Source organism: Sitodiplosis mosellana, unplaced genomic scaffold, assembly GCF_009176505.1.
Source record: "Sitodiplosis mosellana isolate CC-2019 unplaced genomic scaffold, AAFC_SMos_1.0 Smas_scaffold_6150, whole genome shotgun sequence".
Taxonomy (NCBI): domain Eukaryota; kingdom Metazoa; phylum Arthropoda; class Insecta; order Diptera; family Cecidomyiidae; genus Sitodiplosis; species Sitodiplosis mosellana.
In genome coordinates this window covers 1,220,594-1,233,019 of record NW_022601391.1, presented here as the reverse complement: position 1 = coordinate 1,233,019, position 12,426 = coordinate 1,220,594, and the positions used below count along the sequence as shown (strand labels likewise).

The 12,426-nt window shown below is 37.4% G+C and overlaps 1 protein-coding gene across 4 annotated transcripts in view; it reads right to left on the bottom strand.

The window, feature by feature from the left end:
- LOC129574023 (zwei Ig domain protein zig-8) overlaps positions 1–12,426 on the bottom strand; it is a 135,373-nt gene that overhangs the window by 38,412 nt on the left and 84,535 nt on the right. For all 4 annotated transcript variants that reach the window (XM_055455302.1, XM_055455304.1, XM_055455303.1 and 1 more), the window contains 2 exons: positions 9,877–9,954; positions 9,002–9,134 (listed from right to left, as the gene is read on the bottom strand). In XM_055455302.1, the coding sequence (XP_055311277.1) occupies positions 9,002–9,134; positions 9,877–9,954 (211 nt within the window). The remainder of the gene's footprint in view (positions 1–9,001; positions 9,135–9,876; positions 9,955–12,426) is intronic.

The following is a 12,426-nucleotide window of genomic DNA, read 5'->3' as shown; positions in this document are numbered from 1 at the left end:
CCAAAATCTTTGAAATCGGCATATTTTTGCCTATATTCAAAACATCTACAAATATCCATAGGTATTGAGTGTTAAAAATTTGGCAGTTCGGACGTGCTCAGCAGACGCTATCTTGAATTTGAAAATTCAGTCGCCATCTAACAAATCTGCAAAAATTCACAATTATCTTCAAAATATGCATACAACTAAATATCCACAAAAATCTTTAATATCGCTACATTTTTGAATTGAGAAATTCCCCTAGGAGCGAAAAAGGAGCAAACACTTTTGAAAAATCATTAATCCTTTTCTATTTAGTCGAAAATCAAATAGCGTATTTAAATTCGAATGTGGCATTGCTGCCAAAACTTGCACCGGAAACTTATCCGAATTAATTCCATTAAGATGCGTTATTGTCATGCATTTTAATTATGTGGTTCTCTGCGCTTTTTCTCTCTCTCTCTCTCTCCATCTCTCATTCTTATTCCCATTCTCTACATTAAATAAACTTGTCAATTATTAGACGAAAATGTGCAGTAGATTGAAGGGTTTTGGGATCGATAACAATGTTGGAATGTTGCAGGCGAAAATAGAATAAGATTGTGAGTGTGTGTGTTTCAGAGGAATTCTTGTGCAAAATTAAATATTCTCAACTAAAACTCAAAGTCGGAACCACATATTTCAAAGGCGAAACTTTTTAAACATGCCCTTAGTCGAGCACAAACATAGTGCTGTCGCCATCACCACCACCACCATCATCATCATCGTATTTGTTGCCGCCGCTAACGCCTTACGTAACCACATCCACCGAACAAACACATTTCGGTGTATTCGCAAAGGGCTTTGATTTTCATTACTACTTCGAATTGCATCATAAAAAGGTGAAATTTGTGTCTGCATTGGAACTCATTAAATCGAAAGTTACCTGATGAGTTGCATGCTTTCTTATCGTCTTTTTGGGGTCGGTCTTCTTCATTGCACCTCATATCAAAAGTTGTGTTTGCCATATATATTCCAACGTTACTTGCAATTTTCCCCACATTCACTTTTCCATTTGCCACGTTCTTTTTGGCTATTTGCACCGCCTTCCCTCAAAACAATCTTACAAAAAGCATAAAAAGCATCAAATCATTGCGTTGCAAAAACCTATTCCGTCCATAAATACATGCATGTGTACAATAATTTGAAATGTCATCCAGACCTTAAGAGAAAAACATCGTTGCTTCTCAACGTTTTTCACCTTTGCAGCTGCTCGTGTAAAACCGGATTTTCAACAGATGTTTATGTTAGTGTTTTTTTTTCTTTCACTTTCGCAACGACATATTTTTCCGAAAAATGTTTCCCCGTTTAGCATCAACAGCAAATTTCGTTCGCATGAGACTGAATCTGTTTCGGTCTTTTTTCCTTTCGTTGTTTAAATGGGTCGTTGAAATGCATTTCCTAGTGTTTGAGTTTTTTTTTGGTGTTATCAAATTAAAAATACAACAAAAATGGAAGTTTTAGTTTATTTTTCAAACAACAAATTAGTTTTTTGGTTGTTCAAGTCGGTGGTCTAAATTTAATGAAGTGAACAATGCTGGAATGAACCAATCATGAATTAATGACACTCAACTGGCACAAAAAACCAGTTAGTCATGGATGCAAGAAATTGAAGCAGCAATAAAATGGCAAAAATTCACAAGCGAGGCGAGGACATTTCACTTGATAGTAATAATCATTTGTTTATTCGCCAAATTCACTTCTTCTCCGCTCCGCCCCACATTCTTAAAACAAATCAATGGAATTTCTGTTGGATGAATTTTTAGCGATAAATATAATGCGCTTGCTTTGCAGTGAACTAAGACAAGCGATAGCTCAGAGCAGCTGACTTTGTTCACCGTATAGCAAACACATCACAATTATGGAATAGAAATATTCAGTGTGACGGAATTATTTTGTAGCGATGCCTGAATGGAAATACGATAAAAATAAATATATTTTTTCATACTTGTCGTAGTACGGAAAATTGCAAAGTTTGTGTTTTTGTTTTTCGTACAAAAAAAACAGGAGAAAAAAAAACAAAGCGGTTTATAAATATGGCCAAAGCAATATTGAATACCCCAGTGCTGGAATATCCCACGTAGAAAAATGTTCAACAAATAATAGCTGTCGATAAATTTTATTTTATTAACTTCATCTGTCACATTTGCTTTCATTGCATCATAAATCACATTTGAGAATATAATTTTCAAGAAAAAAAGAAGAAATCAATAAGGCCGAAAATGAGGCGAAAGAGAAGAACAATGAAATGTACTGTTGCACGCACGAATAGGGTCACCGCAATCATATCGTATCGCATCGCATCGATACTGTTGGTTTATACCAAATAAATCTGCATAAATTCCCGATAGTAAAACGTTGGTTCATTTTCTCTGGTTCTCTGCGTTTGCTATTGATATGCTTTGCCTTCGCATAAATGTTTACTTTCGGTGGAAAAGCGTGGCCACCGCAAACGTTGATAAATTACGATTTGTGTAAATAAAAGCCGCAGAAATAGAAGAAACGAAAACTACGAGCAGAAAAAAACACAAGCACATCAGATGTAAGTTATCACAAGAACCTGAACATTGGCATTCCATGAACTATAAAGCGTAAGAAAATGAGTTTGCGGCAGATATGGAAAGATGGAGAGAGGGAGAGAGTGCGGGAGAAAAGTCGGTAGACGAATTGTGTGGTAAATCGATTTGATGATGCATAAGATAAATCACAGCTCGCGGTATTCTAGCGGGCACGATATAGAAGCGAAAAATAAGCATCCTTTTTTCCGGAATTTTGACCCTCGAAAAAAAAATATTAGAGAATGCTAACGCAATGAATCGAATTTTCCCTAGTTTGTGTTACCTGTACCATTTTAGTTTTTGTCATTCGGAATGCGAAGAAAAAGTGAAGGAAAAAAAAAGCTACATAATGGATAAAAATGGTAATTACCATTGGAATATTGTTTATGATGAACCCAATGTGATATTTCATATAAGGCCATTCCAAACAATTGCGCTCTTTATTCGCTTGATCATTTTATCATCTCTGAAATATTACCATTTTTTTTTTCATAATACGATAGTGAATTATTCGAAGGATCTTCGAAAAAGTGCTTAATTTTTTTCGGTTGAATAATTTTAGTTGTTATCTGTAGTCGAAAAGGGACAGGTAACCTGAACAAATACACACATACACTATTCATGGATTTATATTGTTCAACAAGAATATATAGGGTTACCATCTACACAAAATAGATAGAGCTATATGATTTCAGATTATTTGCGATTGTCTGCATTATTATAGCATAAATAAACTGGATACCAACATAGTGACGAGCGTTTTTCTATGCATCTCCGATTGGAATGAGAACGAACGGTTTTGTAAAACTGTTGCGCACTGAACGGGTCAGAGGGAAATCAATTACAATGCACAAAAATGTGTAAATTATAGAGATATCAGTGACACATATAAATACGTCCCCCCCAAAACTAACAAACCAACAGACAAAAGTCGAATGTGTTGCCGAATTTCCGTCAAAAACTGGTGGTATGGTCTGTTCGATTTGGAATGATATATTCTGAATAGAAACAGCTCTCCCCGATCTTTTCTACAATTTCAAAACAGTTTGTGTGTATTTTAAACATTACGTGAAGTAGCAACAACTGTCGAATTGAAGCGCATTCTTCTTTTCTCGCTCTCTTCCACTCTATTTGTATTTATGCCCCGTGGCACTGAAAGCTGTGAACTGGATTTAGATTCTATAGCGCACCTGTGGTGATCGGGATTTTACAAATAAAAATTTGAGTACCCATTTTGAGCTCTCTACAACATCAAATCCAAATATATCTTTGCATCCGTTCGAAAATGGCAACGGAAAAACAAAAGCGTTGGGGAAAAAAAGCGGCTTCGTGAACAAAAACTTAATCAATTTTAACTTTATTCCTCGCACGTCAGCTGAAAAGGCTACAATGGAATGGAAATTGTGTGGCGCAGTACCGACATGTTTGCAACTTGAACACGCTTGGCTTTGATACCACTCCGCACAAACACCCCCCCACACACACACACACAAACACGCGCGCGCACACATTGACACACAATCGGTGCGCAACGCCAAAACGAATCTTGTAGAAATAATTTATACACCGTTTCATTTGTAATCGATGGTAAGCGTTTTTTTCACTCTTGCTCGTGCCCTCTCACCCACTCTTTCCCAGTCTCGCAATTCGCTATTCGCCAACATTTTTATTCAATCAATCCCATTTCAGACCTCTCTTAATTTATATCCAATACGCTCCATCATTTCTTCCAATCATTCAATCAGCTATCAATTTAATCAATCGTTTCGTGCATGCGAACGCAAAAAATCTATATGTATAAATCGAACAGAACCGATTTCAGAGAGGTATGGCGATCTCCCGAACCTACTTTCAATTGAAAAACAATGGGTGGCAAACAGGTGAAACGAAGATTTTCGGTCAATGTATCCTATACAGTTTCAAGTAACCGTGATGAAACGACCAAATATATTCAAACTATGCCCGAACTTTTGCAATTGCTCTGCAATGCTACACAGATTAAACAAACAGACAATTTGCAATCAGAATGGTTCATTTTGTGAAATTGTGCATTGGCTCTCCAGTTTTTTTTTCCTATCTCCGCACTCCCGCTCACCACCTATTCGCTCAAACTGAGTCGACCACTGCTGCAATCATAAAACTGTGTCATCGAATGACGTTGGCCAATTCTCGAGAAATGTCCTTCATAAAAAACATTGGAGGTTGACACATGGTGCTTTAATTGAATCTATTTGAATATCAGGATGCCAATTTTCAACAACAATTTGCGATATTCCGGACTTTACCCATTATTATTCGGTTCATCATCGCACAACCCGCAGTCGTTCCGTCGCCAAGATTCGCTTCGAACGTCATCCGAACGCGAACAAATTCAAATGATTTCACCATTATAATTACATTAATTAGATCTTTTAAACAGAATGGTGATAATTAGTTTTCTTTGGTTTCATTTGAAACACAAGAGTATTTTGAGTAGGCTTATCCCGCCTCAAAATATCCACGGCCAGATGCTCGAATATCATTTGGAATCGAACGTTGAACACTCAATGGAACTCCGTCCGTTCGCCGAATGGCAGAAAAGACAAGAGCGAATACAAAACGAAATGTGCCAAAAACTAAATTGAAAATGGTAATTTTATATGAAAGTAATTTTTTGTGTCTGTTATTTTTCTTGTTGGTTGTTGCGAACGTAATATTAAACGGTTATGAAAGTCTATCTAAAATTTTGATAAGTGTGCTGGATGGAGTGGTTGCCTGGAGCCGAGAGAATTTTGATTGTGTGCGTGTGTACGTGTTTGTGTGTGTGTGTGTATGTTTGTGCATTGTGATAATAATAACTCGTTTTTGGGCTATACAAGTGGCTGCCGCCACTTAATATGCTTATTGGTTATGATTGTGGTGTTGAAAGCATTCAATGTGTATAACTTGTAACATAGAATGCGATTATATGTCGACCCCATAATCAAAAACAATTCGACCAATGCCACACTCACTCACTCGCACGCCCAGCAAACATCAAACCGAAATGGCCGAACAGCGGTTGCTGAACACATCCTATTCATTCACTCGTTAGTTCGTTTGTTCCATCTCTCTCACTTGTCCCAATCATCTCCAATCATCAAACATTATCGTTTATCGTTTTCACCGAAAACTTTATGGTGCAAACAAAATATTGTCATTCAATCTAATTGAACTGTTTTAAGTAGTTATAACATAAATATTTATGTGTCCATATCCCATTGAACGCAGCGATCCGGTTTCCATTTACAAATCCTTCTTTGTTCAAATACCAGATCGTTGTGAATTTCTCTCCCTGTCTATGACAATTTTAACCACAAGATGGGAGATGCCTGTTCTCTCTAATAGCATAGTCAACTGAATCATTCAATATGGCCTGTTTCACATGGACTTTGGACTTTGGGGGAACAGGAGCAGGAAAGCTTGGTTCCCAATTCCAAAACGACGACAACAGCGACGACGACAACGAAACTTTCGAAAATATTTAAAGATATTAAGAGCTTATTGCATTCTGTCTCTGCTCTTCCAACGCCTCTCCGATTTCCTTTTTGCCCGGCCATTTCCGATGGCCGTGCCTCACGTAACCGCTTTTGCATTAGCAAATACCAAAAGTAGCAAACGAATCACATTACAAGTTCTTTTGTTTCGTTCGCTTTGCTATAAGCAAAATAAATAGCGATTTTGTTGTGTATCTAGTTTGGATACGTATTGTGTTTACATTGCATCGATTTATACACATATAGCATGGTCGCAGATCGAGAGGTGGAAACATAGGGGAAGATAGACAGAGAGTGAGAGAGAGAGAAGGGAACAGAAGGGAAGAGAAAGGAAGAGAAAGAGATTATGGCATCCAAGCCCAAACCAAAACTAACACGGAACGTGTTTGCAATATGATAATAGGAATAACTAATGATGAGCATCGAAAAACCAAAACTTGAGATGGCCCTGTGCATGCGTGTGAATGGGCTAACGTAACATGCTTTTATGGCTTAATGTTGGCCCTATTGAGTGTGCTTGCGAATTCATGGTTTCAAAATTTAATATAGTTCTATCTGGTTGGCAAACAGTGAGAACACGCAACGATATAGTCAACACATGTGCCGGCCATGTTTCAGAATCAGGGGCGCACACAAGATGAATCTGACATTTGCGTGAGCGTGAATGTGAACGAGATGCGATGCAATGCTACGTTACTCTTTAGGTGTTTTTCATGTAGTGCGTTCAGTGGTTGGGCGATTTCTTCTTCTTCAAAAAGATTGTTTTTTTCAATTTCCAGCCATGTCATTGTGCAGTGCACACACACATACACACACATACACGTACACACACAAGGCAAATGATGAAATGTAAGTGACACAATCAAATCTCTCTCTCTCTCTCTCTCTCTCTCTCTCTCTCTCTCTCTCTCTCTCTCTCTCTCTCTCTCTCTCTCTTTAAAGTGCATATAGTTTAAATTGGACAAAAATGCCTGTCTATCATTCATATTAACATTAATATAATTGATAGTATTCGCTGGGGAAAGCATTTCATACACAATGTAGATAGAAAGTCCTATCCGTGTCAGTGCCGATATTTAGCACATCAAGATGCTAGTCAAGATGATATTGGGCTTAGGCGAGAACAAGGGAAATGGAAAGAACATATCACCACTGATCTAATAACGGTACTCAGGTACATACAGATGACCAACAGAGATTATATTACTCTAACAGAAATTGTATTAGATTTTCTTTATCATAATTTCCAAATCATCAACCGATGTTGCTAGGAACGAGGAATTTTGTGAAAAATCCCGATAAATTTTGAATGGGCTGTTTTTGGCTACGATGCAAACACATCCTTTTCCTACGCGATGCTATGCCATTGAAATTCCGGACACATAAATCTTAGATCGAAAGAATTCTACAGCAAATATGCTACTGTCAGTCAAATTCTGATTCATCGATGACCGATGTGAGACGGGCCAGGAAAAAGAAGAAACATCACAATAAAATACATAAAGACAAGAATTTTATTATGCAATGCAGATGTAAGTAGACTTTTGTCTGACAAAACACAAGCCGACGAAAATATTGAATAGAGAAAATGAAGCGAATGAGTCACCATACATACAGTTGGAATTGGTTACAAATGCGGCATCATTTGGTTCGAAGATGATTGAATTTTATGTAAATTGAAATGGTTCCTATGCTATGGACGACGCGGATAAGATAGTAGCCGCAAATCAAGTATTCCATTGTTTGGAATGATGAGTGATTCAGAATGACCGACAGACATTGTCTGTCTGCCTTTGGTCAACGTCGCAACATTCAGAGTTGTATTGAAAATGCAATAGATTTTGCGAGTACATTAGAGAGATCATTTACATGGAAACGAAACACAGACACAACATCGGTGATATGAATTGATGTAAATTTATGACTGACGAATACTAGTGAGACCAAAAAAAATTGATGAAATTTCTTACTTTGGCATCCGATTATTTATGGATTATTTGTGTGTAGAATCCGAAACGACGAATGACGCTAACATAAATATACTGAACGAAGATTTTTGACGTTGTAACAATGGTGATATCAATCTTGTGTAATGGAAACAGAGATGAACACCGAAACATACCGCTGGAATCACTGGCAAAATTACGCATTGTACGTTAGGCTCAGGAATAAATAGCACATATCATGAACGTTTTTCAATGCGTAAATGCGAATTTAACCCAATTTATTTCAATGGAATCAACAACATTCACACTATTCTCACTGGTATTTTTCAACCCCTCGATTCCGCTTACAATCGCTCGCATTATATCTCTCTTTCTCTCTGCATCATTTCGATAGCTGTGTTTTGTGCTACAATCCTGTATAAGATTCACTTTTCAATTTTATTTGCGATTACAGTGGTTCGTGAATGGCATTTATTTTAGCTTTTATGGGACTTACTGTCTTTTCATTTGAAAAGCACTCGTCACATAATGCGACCCGATCTGCATGGTGGCAGCCGGTAGATGGGAAAAGGTTAATAGAATCAAATCAAACCATCCAAGAACAGCCACCATTCGGCCATTTCGATAGTTTATTGTGGACATGGATCGTGTTTATATGGAGACATCTTTTTTAACAACAACAAGAACTGTTTTGGCTCCTTCGCCTCAGATAACCTCATTTGCATGGCATTCACACAATCCCTATCTCGTTGCATTTTAAAATCGTTCACTCGAATATTACTCGGTCTCAATAAAATGCCAAGCATTCGCATTGATGGTTGACAAATATTCCATTTTTGCATGGTAATATGAAATTCAATCGGACAAGGCAAGTGCGAGAAAAAAAAAGAAAACAACTAGATGAAAGTATACTGAAAAACAATCACGAAAATGTGGTAGAAAAAAGAACAAAAAAAACACTTACCTATAACATTCAATGTGTACGATAAACTTATTTTGGGTTCCGTGGACACTTGGCATTCATACACACCAGCATCTCGAACTTGTGGATATTTTATTTGCAGCGTCCAAAGCGTCGAGTTTTGCGGTCGCTGGACCTATAATGTACACATGATGGGCCGAAAATGAAAATGGCATTAGAGAAAGAGAAAGAGAAAGAGAAAGAGAGAGAGAGCGAACAAGAAATACCAAGCCACAAAAAATAGTCAAAGCATTTTCTATTATTTATTTATCACATAAGCAATAATATTATACAACGCATTCAATGACTGACGAAATAAAAGATTCTTTTTTAAAGGAGCAAATTATTTCAACATTTTATTGCCGAATGAGTGCAATAATAGAGGAAAAAAAGGATCGTCATAAAATGACGGATGAAAACGATGTTAATAAAGTGAACGAATGTTCGAAATCGTTTGCTATCGGCAAAGAATACATTTCGATGGCATCGAGAAAAAAAAGAGAGAAATAAGTCGTCTGACAATAAGAATCGCTCTAGGTGGAAGAGAAACCGAATCGTATGTAAAGTACGTCTAAAAACCTCAGGCGTACTTTTTGTAGTTTGTTCGACATCGACGGCGATACTCGTTAAATGGAGAGAAAAAGAGAGGAAGTTGGAATGAATGGCGGTGACAACGAGTGAACATTCCATCAATAATCAAATCGGCAGACAATTGGAAATAATTTTGCGATAGCAATCAACAATCATTCGAAAGCGCTGAATTTTTCCACCAAAAACAATTTTCTAAATAAATGATGAAATCATCAACGGTTAATGGCTTCGATTAAAATTCGATCGATCGATTTGGTTCGCGAAAATTGGCATTTGTTTTTGATTACCTGAAACCGTTGATCTGATGTATAGACAGCCGTTCCAGCCGTTAAAATGTGTAAATCTCGCTTGCGTATCCAGGAGACCTGCAATGGGAATAATAAAGAAGAAAAAAATTATTACGAAAGAATTATTCGTTCCAAATGAATGCATCGCATTGCAACCATCAAGATCATTCGTAACTGAGACGAAGATAAAAATTGTGCCGCTCCCCCTATAACTGATTGCACGATTTCTTTGTTTTCTGTCTTCTTCTTTCTTTCTCAGTTTTTCCACCACTTCGAGTTTCTTATTGCTGCCGTTGGTGCTACTGTTTACCGGGGTTTGCATTGAAAAAGTGCGTCATTTTGGTGCATATAAATCAGAGCCAAAGCTTAGCAAAATGATATTTAATTATGTATAATGCATAATGTTCTAAGTAGTAAGAATATATCTAGATAATAATTAGGGCGATTCGGCCCATTTCGAGATGAACGACGAATTTAATTAGTCGACGCCGAATGAATGTTTGCGTGTGCTAAATATTGATGTGTCATTAAATGATAATAATAGTTCAAATGAACGCATGAGAATATTCTTGACCTGTGAAAAAAAGTTCGTTCCGAAATGCCTCATACATTCGTATAGCAACAAAAGAGACTCAAGAAAAAAGTGAGCATAAAAGTGTCCCATGATTATGGGGCACTATTATTCTCACTTCATTCATGGGACTCTTTTATGCAATACAAATGTATGAGGCGTTTTGGTTGTGCATTTTGATTTGAGGCTTTTTTATGATAATTTTGATAACAAGGAATGAGAATTTCGATGTGGCGATAGCACCAATGGATTGGGCACAATAAATACTGTATCAAAATCGAAAAAAAAATTTAAATTTTTTTTTCGAATTACGGCTGTATTGCGACCGTCAACATGGGAAGTTTGTATGAAAACCTCGGAGCGCCGCTGGTATTGCATTGGCTTCTATGGCCAAATGTACACATGGAAATATCTCGAAAAAGGCTAGTTTAATCGGCAAAACGGACCGTGATGTCACTCCCGAAGGGAGTGTAAACACCCGGCTGGTTTGACGGCCTAGAATACAAATCCGGTGGAATTTGGGCTGATCCATGGATTCTCAGAATTCGACCTGATTTTGGGCACTTCAATTTCATTCATAACAAAACATAGGTAGAATGTGTTTACAGATGCACATAAAAAAGGAAGCACTGGAATCTGGCCAAATCCAGAGAATCCATGGATCAGCCGATTATGAAGCTGATTATTAAGCGATTATGAATGAACGTAATGAAAAATTTACGTTCATTCATAATCGGTTGCAAAGCGACGTTGCCAGAACATGCACAATCTCGTTTGTGTGTGCAATGTCTATTGCGCGTTAATTTTCAGCATCGGACCAGCAAGCAACTGTGTTGTTCGTCGAACAACCGATTATAATACACTTGAAAATTGCACATAAGTGTGAGTGAAATAGCATAAGTTTTCGACGCTCGAGTTTTTTTCCATATAGGCCAATGCAATTGAATATAATATTATTAAATTTTTGCACATGGAAATATCTCGAAAACGGCTGGGTAAATCGGCAAAACGGACCGTGACGTCAGTCCCTAAAGGGAGTGTATACACTATACACCCGACTGGTTTGATGGCCTAGAATACAAATCCGGTGAAATTTCGGCTGATCCATGGATTCTCTGGATTTGGCCAGATTCCAGTGCTTCCTTTTTTATGTGCATCTGTAAACACATTCTACCTATGTTTTGTTATGAAAGAAATTGAAGTGCTAGAATCAGGTCGAATCCTGAGAATCCATGGATCAGCCCAAATTCCACCGGATTTGTATTCTAGGCCGTCAAACCAGCCGGGTGTTTACACTCCCTTCGGGAGTGACATCACGGTCCGTTTTGCCGATTAAACTAGCCTTTTTCGAGATATTTCCATGTGTACATTTGGCCATAGAAGCCAATGCAATACCAGCGGCGCTCCGAGGTTTTCATACAAACTTCCCATGTTGACGGTCGCAATACAGCCGTAATTCGAAAAAAAAATTTAAATTTTTTTTTCGATTTTGATACAGTATTTATTGTGCCCAATTCATTGGTGCTATCGCCACATCGAAATTCTCATTCCTTGTTATCAAAATTATCATAAAAAAGCCTCAAATCAAAATGCACAACCAAAACGCCTCATACATTTGTATTGCATAAAAGAGTCCCATGAATAAAGTGAGAATAAAAGTGCCCCATAATCATGGGACACTTTTATGCTCACTTTTTTCTTGAGTCTCTCTTGTTGCTATACGAATGTATGAGGCATTTCGGAACGAACTTTTTTTCGCAGGTCAAGAATATTCTCATGCGTTCAAATGAGCTTCTTTGCTTCTGTCTTTCTCACTCTCTGCACCGATTTTATGCTCTTTCCTCTCGTTCCACTTGATAAATTATGAATTAACGAAATCGCCCAACATCGAGCTGCGTGGGAAATATCACATGTGCCAACCATCAAAGTGAGAAAGAAATGTTCATTTGATGTTTTTTTTTTCATCAGCTTAGCTATTC